This window comes from Lycium barbarum, chromosome 6 (genome assembly GCF_019175385.1).
Source record: "Lycium barbarum isolate Lr01 chromosome 6, ASM1917538v2, whole genome shotgun sequence".
Lineage (NCBI taxonomy): Eukaryota > Viridiplantae > Streptophyta > Magnoliopsida > Solanales > Solanaceae > Lycium > Lycium barbarum.
The window spans coordinates 135,853,965-135,876,386 of record NC_083342.1 but is presented as its reverse complement, the minus strand read 5'-3'; the positions used below and the strand labels follow the sequence as shown (position 1 = coordinate 135,876,386).

At 36.2% G+C, this 22,422-nt stretch overlaps 1 protein-coding gene across 2 annotated transcripts; it reads right to left on the bottom strand.

Moving 5' to 3' along the window:
- Nucleotides 1-7,387: 7,387 nt before the first annotated feature.
- On the bottom strand, nucleotides 7,388-19,601 carry LOC132599324 (E3 ubiquitin-protein ligase UPL3-like). 2 transcript variants are annotated; one of them, XM_060312637.1, is made up of 18 exons: nucleotides 18,363-19,601; nucleotides 18,018-18,128; nucleotides 17,773-17,889; nucleotides 17,478-17,648; nucleotides 17,243-17,404; nucleotides 15,170-15,418; nucleotides 14,971-15,092; nucleotides 13,414-14,827; nucleotides 11,462-11,557; nucleotides 9,593-11,134; nucleotides 9,253-9,477; nucleotides 9,055-9,159; nucleotides 8,829-8,909; nucleotides 8,660-8,728; nucleotides 8,416-8,544; nucleotides 8,212-8,334; nucleotides 7,871-8,037; nucleotides 7,388-7,677 (listed from the first exon to the last, which is right to left on the bottom strand). In XM_060312637.1, the coding sequence occupies exons 1-17, from the start codon at nucleotides 19,233-19,235 to the stop codon at nucleotides 7,972-7,974; spliced, it is 5,655 nt and encodes a 1,884-aa protein (XP_060168620.1). In that variant the 5' UTR covers nucleotides 19,236-19,601; the 3' UTR covers nucleotides 7,388-7,677; nucleotides 7,871-7,971. The 2 variants fall into 2 exon arrangements, with proteins under 2 accessions (XP_060168620.1, XP_060168621.1); XM_060312638.1 differs by having other exon boundaries at nucleotides 7,388-7,632.
- Between the last annotated feature and the right edge of the window lie 2,821 nt (nucleotides 19,602-22,422).

Below are 22,422 nucleotides of genomic sequence, written 5' to 3'. Positions count from 1 at the left end.
AGAACAAAGATGACAAGTTTCCAAGCAAACAAAACTTACTTCGGAGCACTTTACAACCCTTAAAACGACGATCCAAACGTTTAGGGATACTTGATGTAATTAGCCGACGTTATTGTACACAAAAAAATATATTAAGTTCTATATAAAATTTTAATATTTTGGATTTTGAAACATGACTAATCTTTGCCCAAAGTATGGAAACAACCTGATTTTGATAGCTTAAAAAAAAAAAAAGTACCCTTTTTCACGCACAGAATCTGTGCGTGAAAGAGGGTACTTTTTTTTAAGGGGTTAGTTTGGTTCCAAAAGTTATTTTTTGGGTTAAAAAAGTCCCGGGCTCTAAAATGCCCCACGCTGTTGAGGACGTCCCATATGTCTGCCGATGACGCCCTCGACAATAGTCCCACGACTCAGTAGTAAAAACAACATATATGGACCCGAAGCAGCACTAAGAGAAGTTACCAACCCAGAAGATATCAAAGCAAAATCAGTGTCATATTTTGTAATTCCCAACAAATGCAACAACCACCCCACTGTAAACTGGTGTAAATATGTACTAATTTGGTACACAAAAGCTATCATCAGGAGATAAAAGAACAATAAGAAATATGTTGCCCTCATTTTGCACCTACGAAGCCCTGCAAAATTTTCAAACTTTACTTTATGAGCATGAAGGTGAAAAATCGGATATATGATGAAAGTGAGAAATTCATGTGGAAAATTACGAAAGTTCAATCAATTGAGCACTGAGAAGAGAACCTCAAAGGAGATGCGAAAAACGTGCTTCGAACTTTAGCATATGATTTTTGAGGATTTTGAAATTTAGAGAATGCTTTTAGAAAACTGAAATGGACAGAATATTTGGCATTTTGTGCAGGTTATATACAGAATACAGTACTAGCTAGTAGTACCTCTTTTTTGTATTTAATATACCTTATTTAAAGGTCTGATTGGCAGTAGGAATCTTCAAGGAAAATTTTGGTTCAAAAACTTGATTCAGTTCTTAAAAATATTACTAGTATATCATTACTCTTTCAAATTAATTTAATATGGTTAGTTTAAATTCGGTTTTGGTAAAGTACGGTACAATAAATCAGTAACAATAATTTGTTCGACTTTAACTTATATATAGTAAAGAATTATTGCTTCGACTTTTAAAAAAATGACACAATTATATCATATCAACAAAAAAGTCATTTCAATCAAAACAAAAAATTACTATAAAGTTTACAAAATCTAATAAGTAAGAATCAAAGAGGTCTTAAATGTGCTTCTGTATGCGAATACTATGAAATTCAGAGAATGTTTCTACTAATGAGTATTTCCAGAGTTTGTCTAGGTTTAGAAGCAAAAGAGTAATGAACCCGACGTGGTATTTACACTACACTGTCAAAACAGAGGCTTCAAAGTAGTAGTTTGTTTTATCAAAATATTGCACGGAAAACAGCTAATTACCTTTGAGAAATGACTCCTTTTTTAAAAGCTCCAAGAGAAACGCAGAGAAGTAGTGTGCATATAAAGTGGGAATGAGTGAGTGGAAGGAGGAAGATTAGTGTCTACTGGTATATTTATAGAAGACGAGAGAGTAGGAGTTAGGAAAAAAGTGACAGTGTAACAAATCGTTCGGGAAATAAAATAAAATGATAAAAGAAAAAGAAAAAAACTGCACAGTGTAACGTTTTCTTGTTTTTTCTGGATGAAATTGAATATTTGCACCACGCGACCACTCTTCTATTTAAAACCAGAACCTCAACACCTCTTTCAGCAAAAGTTCAAATCAATTCTTTATCAATGACAAATATAACTATAATAAAAAATTAAATTCATCTACACCAATCAAAAGAATGCCATGTTTTGCGACTTGCTTTCAATTTCACAGTAAAAAGATAAACATATCACCGCTACTTGTTAAGAAGTTAGTTTTGACGCTATTTTCAAATCATCAAATTTCATAAGCTGCTTCTAAAGTAACATAATTTCAAATCCCTAAACAGATTTAATAGAAAAAAAATTATGAATTGTAAGACAATTTTAGCAAATAAGAGTAGGAAAAAATTAAAGAATTCAGAGTGAATATAACTACCTTAAAAGAAATGCATTCATCATTGAAGTAAATACCATAGAGCGTGTCACGCTGTTCAATACAAATGACATGAACATATTACCAAAAATTACCAAATAATACTGAGTAAGAATAAGTTAGGGGACTCAAAAGTATAAAATTTTCGACCAATACGTTGGCATACCTTTTTCCGTAAAAAAAGCAAGTGCATTCGAATATGCCTGAAAGATGATACATACAAATTAATTTAACCAACATAGACTATTCAACAACACATAAATATCACAAGAGAAATTGTAACTATATATGCAAAGTAAGAAAGTAACGGACCTCGGTGGAGTTGAATTGAACTTTGACATCCTATATCCCTTTAAGTGCCAAGAAGATATGATGTAGAATTTCACTATACACAGTTGAAAGCTAAAACAAATGGATCATGTGAGGTACAAAAAAAATTACAAAATCTTAATGATTTAATTACTCTCTTATTCCCTTTGTCATCTCTATTTTTCTCCTTTAACAGCTATAGTATATACCAAACTCACAATTACAACCCAAATATGTAGTATATCATAAGGTAAGATACAAAGAATTAAAAAAAAAAAAAACACTAAACCAAAAATCTTACTGGAAGTTAAATAACAACAATAATTATTATTTGTTGTTGTTATATTAGTATTATTATAAAAAATAAAAAATAAAAATTCTTTCATCGTCAGTTAGCTCTTCATGGCTTCCTCTGGAAAACCACCTTATTCATCAAGCTGGAGGAAAATTTGACTTTTGAAAATGACACAATTGTTGAAAAAGACGAAAACACTACTTATGACATTAACACAATAGCGGCAGTGTAGCAAAAGATGCAAGTGCATAATAAAGACTGGAATAATAAATGATAGAAACTTACATTTTTCATCGTAAGGAATAATGATAGAAAAATGTATTCATAAAAGTTTTGCAAATTATTTTGTGCTATTTTTTCCATTTTCATTTGGCAAAATAACCTAATATATATTATACATATAATTCTAAGTATTATTATGTTCAAAATAAGTTTTAATATAGTACTTGTTTTAAATTGTCAATTAAAGTCATTCATGACTTAATTACTATAAGTAGCCGGTATTTATGAAATAAGGATTTTACTGAAGAATTAATTGAGTATTTAATTTACCTCAGATTGGTTATGTTTTAAAGGAAAGTGGTTGGATTTCAAAAATGAGCCCCCCTTTTAAAGACCACTTCAATGATAAATTACAAACCGGAGAGCAACCCTTTTGTCTTCAAAATACACAGCAACCAAACGAACAGCTGTAGTTTCCTGTTTTTGGCTTAATTCTCAACGCAATTCAAAAAAATTCTGAATTTCGGTTTTCCTCGAATCTTCGGAATAGTTCAAAATTTAATCTTTTGTTTTCTTTCGTTGGTGAAAGGACAACAGGTAATTCTCCTTCTCTTTTATTTTTAGTTTTGTTCCTTATTTAGTTTTCTATAGATTCCAGCATGTTAGTTAAGGTTTATTTGTCTAAATTTCAATAGGAATATGAGTTTAGTCTGTTTAATGGTTGCTTCAGCTTTGTATGGATGCATATATCTTTTGCGCCTTTTTAGTACCCTTTGTCTGTTCCAGGATTAGCTCAAAGTATAAGCTGCTAGATGATATGATTTAGTTTCAGATTGCATATGAGTTTAGTTTCTGCTCTTGTCTTCCATTAAATGGTTAGCCTTTAGTAGTTAAAGAGTGTGTTTTTCCTCAAGTTATGATCTGAAATGGTTGATAGTGTAGCTGCTAATCTGATTTTCTAAGTCTATACTGTAAAGTTCGTTCATTTAGGCCTTACGATTAAACATATCATGCTTTCAAGATTAAGTTATGTAGAGGTTAAGCTAACAATTGATGTATTGACTTTCTATTTTGTTTACAAGTTAGTAGTGTTGTGTGAATGTGAATAGGCTGAATCTTCCTTTCGAAACTCAAGTCTCCATGTTCATTTAGTTTAATATTATTACTAGTTTAGTTGGCCAAATTCTCAAACTAGTTTACTTCCTAGCTTTAGTATTTTGATAAATGAGGTGATTCACTCTTCATTTGAAGTCCTAGTCTACTTTCTGGAAAACATTTGTTGTTGGTGAAGATAGAGGTCGATCTTTCCCTTTGGCAGGTGTTTAACTTAAGATGTGATTTGAGAAATTATTTTATTCTTACACATTGATCTTCTTAAGTTTGCCTCTATTTTCGGAATGTTGGTTTGCGCAAATTGATCTGCTCGGAATTCTTGTTTGAATGTGATTAAGTAATAACCAGGAGAGTCTAAATACTGTTACTACTATTTAAAGGTTCAAATGTTCTTTTTTCCGAAGTAATGACTAAGTTTCAATGTTCTAAGTTTAGAAGGATCTTTCTGTTGAGTTTTTGTCACTAATTTAAATCAGCTAGCTAAGTTCAACAATGTTTCCTTCCCAGTTTTTTCTTCATTGTACTGTTTAAGAAAGCGTGATTATGGTTTAGTGTGATTTTCCAAAGTCTTTACCCCTTATTATGAGGTTCTGGGAATGTTTTTGCCTACGAAACTAATGTGTTTAAATTAGCTGTTTGCTGTCCTTTATTTGCTTGAAATGGCTGATCATTTTTATAAAGGTGCAAGTCTAAAGGTTTCAACTTAGAACTTATTTTGGCTATCTCTTCCTTTTTACATTTTATTTGCTTTCTCCTTCTGTTTAGTTGTGCTTAAAGAAGTGTTAGAGGTCTAGTTGGTTATCAGGAACAACGTGTTAATTTAACATTATTATGCTACAGTAATTTCTATGTTTGTGCGTTTTTAGGCTTTTCCTTTTCTTCAGCTAGATTTAAGTGCACAAATAGTTCGTTTTGTCTTCATGCTTGTCCAAGTTTTTCTATCTGCCAGCATGCTACTTTTTTTTAGGGTTCGAGGTCCATGGAGAAATCTCTTTAAATTTTCAACTTTGCTGAAAAGTTAGTTAATAGTACCATTTTATTTTCCATATCTCCTTCTTATCTATCATATAGAACTATTTCTTTCGGGGTGTTCAGTATACGAAATACATGTTAGCATACTTATTATTAGTTGAGTTTAGTTAACATCAATCTCCCCTTCTCTCTTGCTAATCCTTTTTTCTTTATTTTTTGTGCATGACTCTCTCATTCGAGTCAAACGGACTCTTCATTTCCCTCATTATGTGTTGGGCCTCGCCCCAACATAATATCGATATCGAGTCAGCCCCCATCAGCCGAGTAGCAAAAAGGATTTTGGGCTCAAAGCCCAAGTGCAAAGCAGCAGCAAATGAAGAGTGGCAGAAATGGGCCAAGCCCAATCTAGTTATTTCTATCTCTACTTTAGTACATTTTCATTTGTGTAAATTGACTAACTCTTACTTAAACCAGATGTTATCCCCCAGCAGAGTGTGAACATTGTAGTCGCCACAACGATTAAATGGTGTCTTATTACAATTTTGTTGTTTTAAACAAAGTCGCAAAAGTGTTCATAAACAAAGCAATTTTCCTGGAAATAGTGTTGAACATTAAAATAAGGATACATTTTGAGGGGTGTGATTTCAAAATTTGGGTTCGAGTGCCAGAAGAGTTTTCAGAATTAAAATGGGAGATACTCCCTTTGTCATGAGAAATAAAGAGATTTAAATGGGCCATCAAAGTCCAAATACTTTCTCCAAAGTTCACCAGATGTTAAAAAAAAAAAAAAAAAAAAAGTTAAGGTCCAAAATGATTTCCAAATATTTAGAAGTGAACTTGTTTTATGTAATAAAGCCTGAGTACTTGTCAAATAACTTAAAGGAGGTTTTCTCTTTGGTTATAAACAAGGAAATTCATTAACGTAATGAGACGTTGAGTTATATCTATAATTAAAAGTCTTAATAAACAGTACACATTTTGAAGAGATTTATTCCTTCATAATTAGCTAATTATAGACTTAATTCATTAATTGGAGTAAAGATATGGTTGAAACGCTAAAAATGATTTTCCAAAGTAAAACATCCCTAAAGCTCATTTTTTTAAAACATCCCTAAAGCTCATTTTTTTCCAAAAAAAATGCACTTCCTTTTCTAACTAATTAGCCATGAATAAGTCTTCTTTCAAACTTTATACATGTGACTATTTAAACACATTTTACAAACAAGTTATACAAATTTTTAGTCATAAAATGGTAGATCTGTGGGTAAACTGCATTGCGCGGATCCTTAATACTGAGGTACTTAAAACCTTCCTCGGGAGATCACTAGAACCCTTACCCATTCTCTGAATTTTTATTTAAAGATCTTTTCAAAAATTAACCTTTAAATTGGTTTCCTAATTCCCATTCAAGAAGCTTTTATGCGCGAGTGTAAAAGCTGACCGTAACATTAGGTAGAAATTTAATTATATGAAAGTAAAATGTAAAATTATTTTTTAAAGCATTAGTGAAAATAAAAGACATAAGATAAAGATCTAAAATACGTATTTAATTGTCACTTTTATTTCGTGGTGTTTGATCCATATTTTGTTACTTGGTACAAAATTATATACCGAGTTAATTGGAATGTTAAACTGTATAGGAATTTGCTATGTAAGATTCAAAATATATACCAAACACTGAATAAAACATGAAGGATCCGTTTGATCATGAGAATTATTCACTTTTTTTCAAAAAAAAAAAAAAAAATCACATATTTGAAAATTAGCTTTTGACTATGAAAATTTCAAATACAAATTTTAAGAAACACCTAAAACTCTTTCTATTCTATGGCCAAACGCCCAATAAATTTTATACTGTAATAGGATTATTTCATCTAGTATGCCACACCATTCACGTCCTCAGAGCCTTCGGATCTATCCTACACACGTAGTACCTCATGGGAAAATCCAGTGATAATGCATAAGGTACTTGGCCTATAACACGCCAAGGTGTGAAGGATAATTTCATTTAGATTACCTCCCTTTATGTTGGTTTCGGTGCTTTATCCTTTATGACTGTTTATGCACAAATTCTAAGGGCTGATGCGTGCGTTTGGAGGTGACATGATTTTCCTCCTCCTTAAGAGTTTTTCTAGAAAATTCCCAAATTTTAGTCTGAAAATGTATTAACGTACTTCAGTAAACCCTGGTGTCCCAAATATCAACACATTTATAAAGATTTAAGAACACGGTAAAAGAGAGTGATCACCTCATATATGAACTCCAAAACCATTATTCCCTTTTCTTCTACTCCAAGTTAAAATTTGTTCTTGGACAGTAAGCGTGTAACTTCTGTTTTAAACTAACAGGCAACACTTTTAAATCTCATTAGTGACATGCAGGTTGTGAACCTCAGCTAAGTTGGCCAATTTATTGGATTATATTACTAATAACTGGAATGTCAAAAGAAACAACATTTATCATATCTGCGAGAAGGCTAAACGAAGGCAACATCATGGTGCCCTTACATGTATGTGCCGCAAGACCTTGAAAAGTCAAAATTTGAAAGAAAATAATCTTCCTACGTATTTACACCATTTGTAGCAAAAGAACTCCGGCAGAAAAAAATTCCCATCCTCATCATTCGACGCGCCTATGTCAGCTGTGAAATAAAGCAGCCAACACACACAATCTGGAGTTAAATAATCTGGAAACAGCAAAATAGTTAAAGGCAGTTAAATCAGCAAAAATAAATGCATGGCTCAAAAAAAAAAAATCCTTCATTTTAAAATCTCAACAAATAACCCTGCGTAATGAAACTAACAATCAAAAATAGAGCAATGTGGTTGAAAAGGAATAACTAGATAAAGATTCAACAGCAGATTCTGATGCATACAAACCTATGTGTTGTAAGTTGAGGATGGGCCAGAGCCACCTTTATTGAGGGACCAGACACCAATAATTTCCAAGTTGGTATACACAAGTCCATTTGTCAGGTGACTTATGATAAATCAAAAGATCCTTGGCCTTCATTGATAGCATAGAGTAACTTTTTGTACATTATTTCCTGCAGAGAAATTTAAAAATTCAGAAATTCATTTGACCCTTCCGAGAGAGAGAGAACAAGGGTCGGAAACAATCTAAAACTGCAATAGGAAAGCAGATGACTACCCTCACACCAAAGCAGATGCGGGGAAAAGTTTCCACAGCTAACAGCGGATGGATTCAGGAGAAATCATACCTTAGTAGAATAGGGAGGCAGTTTCAGGTAGTTAGCACATGTCATCACACTAGGTAAGTCCTCGTCTGCAGATTCTGATGGCATATTACCATTTGATGCTGTATTGCTAGCACTAGATGAATGCTGTTCAAAAGATATGACGGTCAGCCACCACAGAGAGAATTAACAGGCACGAATAAGTATTTTAGCCAACCACAACCATACCTTCCTCACTATTGTCAGCTTAGGATTGAGCACAGCCAGACCACCTGGAGGAAGCCGGGGAGCACCAGTGACAAACTGACAGAACGCTCGTTGCTGCTCAGGAGTGAACTCTCCCATGATCTCTAGTAACTGATCAGAAGTAAATTATCAGTTTGAGCCAATACATGACATAGAAGAAAACTAGCTTGATAACATTACTGTCTCAGGCAATACACTTCCACTGACACCTGAAGAACAAACTTACATAAACAATGGCGGGGCTCTTGGCTGTATATCCATGATCAAACTTGATATGATCTACAAGCGTCTCAGCCTGCATACACAAAAGATTGGGATTCAATAAAAGCCAGAAATTAACGAGTATACAAGTTTCACACTGTGCTATACTGGGTTCATGAGAAACAAAACACTACCTTCCATAACTCTTTACGGCCACAAAGCAGGTAGTCCAACTCAGTAGGAGAGAATATTTGCAGAGCTGAAATGTCAAAAACCTGCAAGTTGTGGAGCCTAAAAGTTATTTCACTATCATCAGATAAGTGATGATATCAAGATGTATTAAGTAGCTGATGAATTCATTAAGTGGAAGTTACACCAATTTAGCTGCTAAATATCAAAAATCCCATGATGCCAACAAACCTGATTGAAGCCAGATCTAAATGCTTCCATCTGCCGCCCAATTCCGGTATTCACAGCAGCATCAACCACCAAAGAAACATATTCTTCCAAGTTACTAAGATCCACCTGCAGGTTCCAATTGAAGTATACAAATCAAACAAAATGATAAAAAGAAAAAGGACAAAAAGATAGAATTGCATCCAAGGAAAAGTAGCATACATTCTCATCGCTTGCTTTCAGAACATATTCAGGATAGCCTGGGAGTGTGAAATCTAAACAAAGATCCTCAACTGGGGTCCCACGAAAATGCAAATCATTAACGTTTTCTTGGCCCTGGCCTCCAATTGATTCTAGATATAGTTTACGACTAACAAGAGCTTGCAACTCTTGCAAAGTCTTTCCTAACTCAGCATCAAAAGAGAGAATATCATACAGATCAAGCTCCTGCAGTGTTGCACAGAAACGTTAGGAAAGAAAAACAAAAATACAAAGGTAAATGCAACAACTTGATCTTAGGAGGTAATCATGTTCAAAATGAAAAATAGAGAGAAGCCCTTACCTGGCCAAGGACAAGCTTGTAAAATGCAGTTGAAAGAGGGAGGTCCAAAAGCCGCCCATCTTGAAGTGCTTTCGCCATCACACGTCCTAGCAATCTGAAATATTCAATTACCTTTGGGAATTGGCTGCCACCTGCAGTATCAACAGTTGATGGCCAGGGACGTGGGAATAATCCAAAAGGTGCTTGGACAAGTTCTTTATCACCCCCGCTTGATTTTCCATCTACGCCCACTTCCATCGAATATTCACTTGACGAGGAATTTGTTCTCCACATTCCCAGTCCAACTTTTTGCAGATCACGACTTAAAAGGGTATAGAATTCCAGGGTTGGGCCCAAACCAGTGCCAACTTCACCGAAATATTCAACCTCAAGAACAGCTTTTTGGCTAGAGTACATCTCCATTACTTTTGCAGCAGAATCCAGAATGTGATTCCTAGAGACACGGACTTTCTGGCGCTGTAATCTCCCAACCCTGACTTCTCTCTCATTTGTAGATCCATTACCATCTGCGCCTTGCTGCTGTTGAAGCCGATATAAAGCCCTAGATAATCCAAAGGCTGTTGAATAGAAGTACTGGCGCCGAGTCTCAAATGGAAAAAGAAATGGACAGGACCTTGTCAGCTGGTAACACCATGACGGAAGAGACCCACTACAAAGGGCTAAGGCATCCTGAATCTGTCGGGCCAACTTTGGAGTGAGCTTGCTGTTGACAAATTCCTCCGAGGGAATTTTGACCCCAGTACCATTAAGCTCATCTAAACTTAATTTTTTCCCTTCAGAGAAATCATCAATAACTGACTGAACGCGTAACCGTGGGGCCAGCTGGTTTAATCCCTCCACTACACGTAACAGGGCCAAAATGTTGTAAGTAGAATTGCTTTTCTCCATATCACAAGGGAGTTCTCCCTGTAATATGCTATCTAACAATGATGCTCGATGCAATGAGGGATCTGCATCGGCACTTGCTGAAGAACTAGCTTTATTAGATTTGGTGGAAGTTGAGCTCCCCTCCCCTTTCGTAGACCTCTCTGCATGACTGTCAGCTCTTTGGTATGTGATAGTGTAAATATCACCCCAAAGTCTGCTTCCGTCACTAGAAAGAAAGTCAGTGCCACCATACCTCTCTTCATCATCCTCATCAAGGACAAGCTGCCGCTGGATAGCCTGGTAGATAGTCAAGTGCCTATTAAGCTGCTTTCCGCCTGCAGAAAACACTAGTTTGGGCGGATCGCTAGTGCTAAATAGAGGGCGTCCATGACGATCTCTAGCTCCTCTCGCACCTCTACCGTTCGCAGATGCAAGTCCAGCCATGGCAGCAGCAGCAAAGGACATTGCACCCCTTGAACCATAAGAACTCCCACTCCTGAACTCAACAGAATCAGATCCCTGGGCAGAAGCAGCTCTGCTGCTAGAACCACCACCAGCATTTGTCTGGCTATCATTTGGCGTCAGTGCGGCAGGACTATCTTCCGAAGAATCACCCAATTTGACATCATGAACTTTGTCCGGCATGCAAACGGGAAGAGAATCATCTCCCAACACCTAAAGCATTGGCAACAATTTCAGAAAAGCATCTTAATACAGCTGCATATAACATTAAAAGAGCTGCTCGAGTTGATTTGTGGAGAAACCACTGAAAACATGCACATTTGGGGACGCAAATATGCTCTCAACCTATGTTGCTCCGAGTCTCGCAAAATGTTGCCGCACCCGTGTGGAATCCTCCAAGAATGCACTACTTATGGAGGATCCTACATGCACGCGCTGACAATTTTGAAGAGTCCGAGCAACCTAGCTCTCAACGACCAAAGTAAATTGAGGATGGCAGAACCCAAAATTTAAAGAACATGGAGAGTTTCAATAGCTTACATCATCTTGGTCATCTTCATCATCATCAGATATATCTTCATCCTCAATGACCAAAGCATCATCAATGTCAACAGGTGACAAATCCAACTCATCATCCTAAACATCACAAAAAGCAGTGGGATGTAAAGGTTCATGTTTTCATGCAAACCAGCAACCACCCAGGAGATGAAAAGTTGAAGCAAAAGGATTCACAAATAAACAATCAATATTTTGAATAAGCATTTCTGTTTCATTTCAATAAATGAAACCATTAGTTCAAGAGCGAGCTTTATCTAAAAATGTTGAAGAGAGACACATAAGTAATTCATAATATAACTCAAGATTCAGAAAGCTAAATCATGTCATTAATTTATCAGTCAGCCTAAATACATCAAAGAAAAATTAGCAAGACATGCAAGCAAAATGAAAAATAAGACCTTCCGTCTATTTGTCTCTTAGGTGCAATGATAATACTCAACCTTAGCTGCAGTGATAATATTCAATCATCTATTATTCTGCTTGTTCAGCTCCAACTACAAAATCTTCTTTAATCTCTCTCTCTCTCCGACTAAGTGTGCATACAAGCATCATTAAAAGTTGAAACAGAATTCTTCAAGGATATATTCCTAAAGATTTCAGCTCTCTCAAGGTGAGCATCTAAAAGAAATGCTTGTTACATAAGAACCGTGTTGATTAAATGACCATCAAGAACCCACCATGTGGATGTCCATGACATCATTTCACAGTGCAGCTAGTTATACCAAGCTTCAAATCTGATAAAAAGAACTACAATGACACTCACACTGCTTTCCAGCACTGATCCCTTTATTGAGTGTTATCTCTCTCTCTCTCGAGTTTGATCAACACCATCCCGAGATTTGCAGGGTTTCTTGAGGCATACCTACACCTTTGCATATGTCTGGCCCCTCTTATACCATTTCATATGAAAAATGCCTCTTGTACTATGATTTTCAACACATCTAAATATATTTTTCTAAACATGTTTTGTCTATGATACTTCTAAGGTCTGCAAATACATGTTATTTTTCGAGAATCAGTGGATCACTGTCCAAAATCAATCTAAAAAGTTGAGAAGTTTCACCTCATACTCCCAAACCACGTTATTATTTGGGAGGAAGTATTTTCTTTTGCTATAAAGTTATAAATATCTCAAGTTTACAGGAAGAAATACGGAAACACATAGTGACAACTAAGAGGCTGTTAAGTCGCTGGATATCAAAGGTGGGATTGGATAAAAAGACAATACTGATCCGGCATTGATAGAATATCCTCTCCTGGGAGGGCTTTTTCAATGGGGAATTGGAGAAACATGGTATTTTTAAAAGGCGGTATCCTCGACGACTATTCTACCAGGTGTCTGCTACCTCCCATCAGCACGCTACCTCCCATCAGCACACCTACCAAGTAACCCTACCTACCAAGAAGGCTTAGGCAAATTGGAAGAAATTACCTTAATATTTTTCTCTCTGTAGGATGTGAATCACGGTCTCCAAGATTTGTGTTCACTACACTGACCAGTGACCACTATGTTTCTTATTTAAAATGGTAACTGTACACTTCACTGACCACTATGTTAAACTCTTATGTTAGAGAACATGAGAGTAGGTCAAAAAAGACCATTTTGCCTACTTATAAATGCAAGACCAGAGCCCAACTAGAGCTTTTGTTATTACAGTGGAAATATTAAAAAAAAAAAATTGTTCCACTTATATCCTTTTTTCTTTTATGCTATTTCTGAATGATATTTGTATAAAGGTTATTTCCTTCATTTTGACGGATATAATAAAGAATTACTCTGAAGATGATGTACTAAATACTAATTTCAATCATATTTGTCCTTGTTCATTTGAAACTTTTTTTCTTATATTCTTTTCATTTATATCATTTTCCAGAATTTGCTATTTTTAAACAATGATCTTCAACAAAGTAAAGAAATGTGTGAAGAAATATACCTCAGAACTAGATTCCCCGTTCACAGGTTTCACCTCTGCTTCTTTATCCAATGCTGCTCGTCTTCTAGCCGCATTTCTTGTCTGGGGTCCCCTGCCATCTTGAGTAGGCTTTAGAATAGCCTTTCCTTTGCCCTTGGATGAACTTCCATTTTTTTCCTGTGGTGGGTCTTTCTTTGCACTGTCATTTATATTAACCGCTGACCTAGATCGTGTGCGACGAGTTCCAGAAGCTGGAGTAGAAGTCGATGGGCATGAAGCACCAACTCCTGCAGCGGTGGTCCCGGACTCAGATTTGCCTACTGATGCCAAGGCCTTTTGACCAGACTCAACTCGCTGAACTCGAGGCCAAAGAAAGTCTTCAATAGCCGCTAAACTTGCTAAAGGATCGATCAGCACAACATTTGAAGAGTAGTCACGGAGGGTCTTGTCTCCTTGAGCTCTGCAAAGGCGTAGCTTGAATGGTTGTGACAAAGCACTTAAACCTGAAGAAAGTCGTGCATTTCCAGAAGATGATCTTGAAGAGTGACTCAGCACGACAGGGAAACGCTCCAGGGAAGATAAGGCATTTTGAAGCTTTTGAACCAAAACAGTCATGGGAACCACATCTCCACCAACACTAGAAGGAAGGGCAACTGCAATAAAAGACTTGTATCTTCTGATTGCTTGTTGTCGAAGCCTAGACAAATTAGCATCTGAGATTCTTTCCTTTGAAAAATATCCGCATGTAAAATAGTTCAGCAAAGATGCAACAACTCCACTTCCAATGAACTCAAAAGTTGATACACCATCCCCTTTGCTGAGCTCCCCCAGCATGGAAGCTACCAGTCCGTCCAAGGTCTCTTCCTTACTGGCAGAAATATCCCCAAACCGAGGAACAGAAGCTTTTGATTTTCCTTTAGGTTTAGATATTTGTTCATCAACACCAGCGTTCAACTTCATACAGAGATTCTTCAATCGTAGAAGATCATCTGTAACACCAACCTCAGTAGCCCCTGAATCTGAAGGGAAGTATTTATCTTTGAAAGATTTAGCGCCTGCACTGACTGCCATACGAAGGCTAGAACTGGTCTTCGGAATTTCCAACGAGTTTGGTGGTGATCCACTCCCTGGGACTGTAGTCTTAGGATCCTCAACCGAACTTGCATCTGTATTTGAATTGCTGCCACGACGTCGATTACGTCTAGAACGGGATGACCCGGGTATACAATCATTGTCCTTCTCAGCAGATGATGGCTGGGAAGTAGCGGAACCATGGGAGGAAGACAATATCAGAGCATCTACAGCATGAACAACACCCTCTCGCACAAACATCTTGGCAAAAATTTCAGGAAGCTTTTCCATTAGAATTTCTGCCACTTGAAGAGCAGGCACCAGCACTTGAGGATCCTTCCAGGCCAATACTCCAGCCAAGAAACTACATAGGTACCACAAAAGAAGCACTACTTTCATTACCAAAGGAAATATGATGCATATAAAAGATATGTTCCTTGGGTAAACATTCCATCCCAGATCAACACCTGAAGAAAAATTGCAAGCTGTATTTGCTTATATTCATACCTTGATATGTTAGTGACGTTATTTAGAGACTGAATCATATTTGCACTGCTGAAATACATAAGTTTTCCAATAGCTGAGAGACACTTGTGGCGAACTGCACTATTCACACTGGATCCATATACCTGACGAGCAAAACAACAGGGTTTCATCTCGTAAATCTCCGCCATGGCAGTTGTAAGATGGTGGCAGTAATACTAACCTGGATCAGCACAGGAAGAAGATCTATTCCAAATTGTTGCAGAAGTTTAGGTTGATCATTCAATAATTTTTCTCGAGCTGAAACCTCCTGAGAAGATGGATTCGTGTCCTCCTGTTTGGTAGAACCACTAGCAGAAGATTTCTTCATAGTAGAACCTTTAATGAGCAAACTAGTGCCGGTTGGAAGAGAGATGGTTCCTTGAGGCAGCGGAGGAAGGAGCTCATTTGCCAGGTTCACGATCTCAAAAATCTAACAGCGGGGAAATATATTTAAGGTCAATACAAGAGATAGAAGCAGCCCTCAGGAAAATCAGTTAGTACACAGCAAATGAAAGGCATGGTTTCGTGACATTTGCCCAAGCACCAGCTTCCATGAAACCAGACGATTTTTGCAACAAGAGTAACATTAAACCAGTAAGGAGTGAGATTGTCATCTTACTTCACAAGAGAACCAAGCCAACTAGAGGAACAAAACATTAGAAAAAAATTAAAGCAATAAGGTTCTTCATAACGTACTCCAGGTGCCAAATTGCAATTGGAAGCTCTTGAAATATTTTAGATGGTTCTGAACATGGCGAGTTCAATTACATAGTCATATTTACACTATTAACGTTTAACTGATATCAGTGACAAACAATTTGAGAGTCTTCAAGTACTAAGAAAAGTTTCACAAGAAAACCATGGGGTGTTCTAACCCTTACATTAGAAGGTTGTTTTACCAATTACCCCTAATACTTGATTGACATTCTAGAATACTACATTTGAATATTCAATATCCACCGAGGTTAAAACAGCAGATCTCTCGATAAGCTGAAAATCACCTTCACTGATATCAGTCCCAATAAAAAGTTGGTGATCTCCAGTTCCCCACTAGGACATCAAGCAGGCATTTGGACAGTTTTTTTGGACATAATAGTTAAGCTTTCTAAGACACCGACACTATATGGGTAACTGAATCCTGGCTTAAAAATGAGGACCAACACATTGTGATGATACTACCTTGTTCTCAGAAGATGATGAGTTAAATGATTAGTTTAGATATAATAGTCAAACATGATGAATGTGATACTTTTTGGACGTGTTTGGTGGACTTCTGATTTAATTTAATTAATTTGGACGGTTAATGTACTAACTTCAGGTAATTTGGTATATGTATGTTAAAGGTGCATAACCCGGTAATCCATGTTCAAAGGGGAAGGAAAAGTACAGCCCAAAAGGCAGTAAAGATAGAGCGAGAAGACTGCCTAGCACACCACGGATATGTAATGCAGCCTCAAAGCAAAGTGGAACAGGATCATGGTACATGATATCTGCGCTATAGCACATAAAGTCAGGCATATGGCCGACAGAATTTGTACTTTTACGGATATTTTGGTCTTGTTGACATCCCTATATATATGCTCATCCCATAAGCTAGGTATCTTTAATTTTGGAGTAGTATATTGAAGCTTTGAGCCAAGGAACTTGGCTAGACTCCAGTCTCCTTATAGGGTTGTTAAGTTTCCAACTCTTAATTTCCATGATTTATGATATGAATTCCTTCATGGAGTATTTTTTCTTTATCAAAACTTGATGATGTACTAGCTTAGACTTAGTTTCTTGAATTAATACCTATTGTATATGTTTGACAGTGAATCCTTTGGGATGAAATCTTAATTTACTCCAGAGAGGAATTAAGAGGGACTCGAGTCCTTGGATTGTATTCGTTGGTGGTTTTCCTATAGCCCGTTTATTCGAGAGAAGAATTGACTGTCGGAATGTGATATTGGAGTTGGAAAATTGAGAGAAGCTATATTGTTATCTAAAATCAGTCATCAAGCATGAAAAACTCCTCATAGGACATCTCTTCCCACCTACAGATAAATTGACTTACAAAAGAAAGAGGGGTATAGTAACTTAAGACTACAAAGCATAGCAGAGCAATCTAACCTTTCTGCAGGAAAATATGCCAAATAATAAACTATCTTTCAATGTTACAGGTTTCTATATTCAATATGCACTACTTGTTCCAATTTGTCTACAAGAAACGCTAACAATTGTAGCATGAATAAAAACAAAAACTAGTGATTCATACCTGTTCCGGAGGTTTGCTCAAGGCAGGTGACACAGACACAGTGGCCACAAGACCAGAACCTGATAGAATATCCTTGAGTATTCCACTTATACCAAGCAGCAGTAAAGTTTTAGTTCCTAGTGGAGAGCCACTAGCACATGTCGAAAGAAGCCTGATTAAACCCTGCAAGCCTTATCAAGTAAGAATAAAGCCACCAAGTTTGTAAATAACTGACATATGGAAGATTTAAACATACTGTATAGGTTGACGTGCTGAGTGAAGCCTGACCACCTCCAGAGTTACTGGTTGAGATGAGGGATGCAGCTTGGGTTACAAGTCCGTGATTGCAAAGTTCATCTAGCTTCTCCGGGTATGACGCAAATGCTTCAGCAATACGGGTCAAGCAGATAGACGCATGCTCTAATACCTGCAGACACAAGCACCAAGGGATAACATTAAAGAAAATAAAGTGATGTTTAGCCAAAATAGGAGGGGCTGGGGAAGTGGAGATATCTTCCTGCAATGGGAGCATAACATTGATGATGACTCACCTTTGCATCATGATATTGAAGGAGATTCGTCAAAAGCGGAACAGCTTCCATGACAAAGTCAGAAGCATCTGAAGGAAGCTTCTTGCACATATTAGCGGCAGTTGCTAATGCTACTCTCTATTGAAGAATAGAAACAGTTAGAAATAATTCTATACGTACTTAAAGAAGCTGGAAGATTGCTTATTTCACTAAAACCGAATTCCAAAAAATCATGGTAGAGTTAATCATGAAAAGAATTCTTCTACCTGAACACCGGTGGAAAAGAAATCGAGATAAGAAAGCACAGCCATCAGTGCACCAGCCCTCAAACAAGCAGTGGGGTGTTCCTGAGATATCTTCTTTAGAGCTTGCAAAGACTGTTAAAAGGTAAAACATTAGCATCACAGCTTTAAAAAACCAATCCTTAGCAAATAATAATGATGGTTCTACATTAGAAACAGCACTTCGGGGTTATTTGGTTCAAGGCCTATTTATGCAAGGATGATAATATAGAGACCGCAAATAATAGTTATGGATTAGTTATACTGGGAGTATAATTTCCAAGATCATTTTTTTCCTTGTTGGACACATGTACAAACTAATTCACTCACCTGTTCAGCCAAGTCCATGTATTCAATTGTAAGCAACCGCGCTACAAAGCATGAAACAGCTCCATAATGGACAACAGCAGCACACGAAGAGGGCAAAACATCAACCAAGTGCGTAAGAGCCCGGGCAGCAAGAAGCATAATATCAGGATTGTTCTCGTTATTGAGCAGTCCTACAAGTACCGGTACAAACGAATCCACAGAAAACGTAGACAAAGAGTCTTCTGTTCCAATAGAAAGCATCTCACACAACTGAGTCAAAGCTTCCACTTGTTTCCCTTCCTCGCCATCCGCCCTTAAACCAGCTAATATCTTTTTATGCCGACCGTTCTGGTGGGACGATGATGACCCAGACCCCATCCCCGAACTCGGGAGTAAATCATCCAATCCAGCACCTAATTTCCTTAACAGTCCTTGTAGTGCACTACTTGCTGAAGTTAAATTCTGGTGTAATATCCCAACACCGCCTTCGCTATCATTATCATCATCCTCACCACCGCCAGAATCTATATTCAATCCAACTTCCCTATCTCTATCTCTATCTCTATCCCTAACTCTAACCTCATGTTCTTTCTCTTTACCTTTATCCAAATTACTATTATTATTATTATTATCGGTGGGGTTAGGGTTAGGGTTCTTACCACGTCGGGTTCGGCTACCCGACCCGGAAGATTCGTCCATTGGTGTAGATGAGTCTAGAGAGCGAGTTGCGATACGAGAACGAGTTGGGATCGACGATGGGGTTGAATTGGCGGCGGCGGCGCGTGAGGTGGAGAGACGGGCGCGTTTAGAGGCGCGTGTGGTGGGACCAGGAGAGGAAGAAGAAGAAGGCGCTGATGAGGTGGCCTCCGCCCGCTTCCGGCTACGAGTTTCCATACAAAACCCTAAATTCACAAACGAGAATCAGCTCGCCGATATATCGGCGATCAACATAGTATTTACAAACCCTAATTCTTCACAAAATTGAATAACGAAAAAGGGGGAAAAGATTCGATTTTTATTGATTGATTCAGCTAAATCCCCAATCACAAATCACAATCTATTAAAACTAGTTTCAAATTCAGTGTATCAATAACAATCGAATTCCAATGAAGTGCGCTTTGAGTAATTAACACGACTCTTATGAGAGGAGGAATATAACTGTGAAAGTGAAAGAATGAATGGAGAGATAGCTAAATAGAAAACCCTAATTCTATAAATAATTTTGGGTCTGTTGAATTATTTAACTTTTTCTTCACTAAAAAGATCGAATAAGATGCTTTTTAATAAAATGCTTTTGGTGGCTTTTATAGTTCCAACTTTTTCTTTTATTTTTTCCGCCCCTCTACTTTTTGTTTGTTTAGGTGTAGCCCCCTTATGAGGATGTCTGACTAGTTGCTATTCGGTGTTTAATTTATATATAAAATATAAAAAGAAAAGAGATACAATATTTTACTGATACATTATATTCTTGTAATTTAATAGAAGTTCCTTTTTTGGTTAAATACTTAGATAGCCTTTTAAACTTGATATTTTTAATAAAATAGTTACATAAATTTAGAAAATTTTCATTTAGACACGTGAAATCATTGTAAATGTATTTTTTAAAACACACATGAGTAACCTACTTGACATATCACATAACCATGGTTTAATATGAGCGGGTGAACAATTTTTAAGGCAAGATAACACGGATAGCCTCTTTTAAGTCACCACTTATTGACAGTTCAAATACTTTAATTTACCAAGTGATCAATTAGACACCTTTGATCGTCATAATTGTATTTCAAAGACACAATCATCTGACCTAGCACATGCGTAAGTTGCATTTTTGTTTAATTGCTTGATATTCTTAAACTATTTCTTTTATTGTGATTAGATGAAAAAAAAATTGTGGATTCCAAAATTCCACCACTCCTTCATAGCCTCTTTTTGCCGAAAGCCCCCCATCATCCACCAAGTTGAACCGCATAATACTATTTCAATATCCATCAAAAAATCACTCTCCACCATTATAGATTTGACATGACAATTTGTTTAATTCACAATTATTAAAAAAAATTAAATTTGTTTTTCTGATTTTCTTTAAAAAAAAAACACCCCTCAATTATTCATAATTGAATTTTTTTTTTGGTGTTGTGACTGATATCGTCAATATTCACCGAAACAATAACACTAACACTAAAACTGTTATGAAAGAAGAGAGGATGCTCGGGAAGAATACCATTCCAAGGTGCTTTATTCATAAAGTTATCTATTTATTATATATAGATCAAACTTTAAAACAAGTAGTATCTTAAAATTGAAAAATAAGAAAGTAAAATACGTATCTAGAAAGGGAGGGAATTACTTTTAGACATAATAAATTTAAAATTTTAAATACATCTGAATTCACAAGTGAATAAGCTTCGAGAAAGAAGTAATGTTATTGGCAAAAAGGAGGAAGAGTTAAGAGTTTCACGGTGTGTCAAAGAAGAATAGAAGTAAGGGGAAGGCAGAGGAAAGAGAATGGGAGAGGACAAGGAATTTTATTTTATTTTATTGTATTTCGTTTTCACATAATTTAGTATTTTGTTTAATTATACGTATAAGTTTTAATCCGAAATTAAACATGTCAATATTTCATTGGTTTGGTGGACGTAAATTATGTATGTAGTCTATTAGATTGAGGCGTCCACCAGAAGCACTTATGTAAATAGGTGTTTATCTAGTCATTCGGTAAGTTTAACTGATGACTGATTATTGGTGGTAACTTTCTTGTGCTATTTATGTAGTTCGCTAAATTTTTAAAGATGTTGAGTTAGATATTACAAAGTACTCCCTCCATTTCATATTAAGTGACCATTTAGGCTTTTTATTTTGTTTCAAAATAAGTGACACTTTAGGATTTTAAGAATATTTTGAGCAGATTCTTCCAAAATTGCCCTTGTTTAAATAATCAAGATTCATTAATTACTACCAAATACCCCGTGTTAACTTAAAATATAATTAGGGGTAAGTTGGTAAAAAACACTCCTAATTTTCTATAAATGAGCAATTTCTTAACGGGTGTGTATAAGCTAAAAGGGTGACTTATTATGGAATAGAGGGAGTATCAATCGCCTTCATCATATTTCATTTTCTCCATCTCTAAATAAAGCAACAATCCTAGATCTGTGTTTTTTTTTACGTCTTTATAATCACCACCTTGACTATTGAGTTTCAAAGCTCACCGTACCGTATCTTCTAGTTAGATATTACAAATTATCAATCACCTTCATCATATTTCATCTTCTCCATCCCTTAAATAAAGCAACAATCCTATTTTTTCTTTTTTCTTTTATGTCTTTAGAATCACCACTTTGACTATTGAATTTCAGAGCTCACCGTACCTTATCTTCTTCTCTATATTTCTCTCACTTGTTATCTCCCTCCCAAAGTGGATCAAGGTGTAATGGGTTGGAGGTGCGCGTCAACATCGAAATATGCAAAATTAAGAATTTTTTGGACTCAAGCTAACCTTGAACGGGTTAATTTATAGTTGTATGCGTGAACAAGTAAACGTTAGTATGTTATGTAATCTGTACAAACGAAACAATTATTATTTATGGACGGAAAATTGAAACAATTCATTTAAATTTGGGTTGGATTCTTTGAGACCACACGAAGAAAAAGAGTTTATCGGGGTTGAAAGACTTTTAAAACATGCAATGAAAAAGTTAATGCTGGGAACATGTGAATGTATTGTCGAGGAATGAAAATTGAAAGAAAAAAACTTTTCTAATTAGTTCTTTGAAAATACCGCGAAAAGAGAAATTACTTTCAAACCTTATAGATACCTTATCGAACATTATTGCAAACCACTTTTTTTATTATTATTAAAGTTATGCATCCGTTCGCCAAGGGCCATGCAAAGTTACTTCAAAATTAGTGAATTTGCCTGCGCTTTGCGAGGTGGTAAAAAAAGAAAGAGAAAAATAACTAAATAATTATTGTTATAATTTTTATAATAAAAAACAAATTACTAATTAGATAAGTTAATAAAAGATAGAAATATTATTTGTACAGTCATGTCTAAAGAGATAACATCGATAGCCAAGATAAT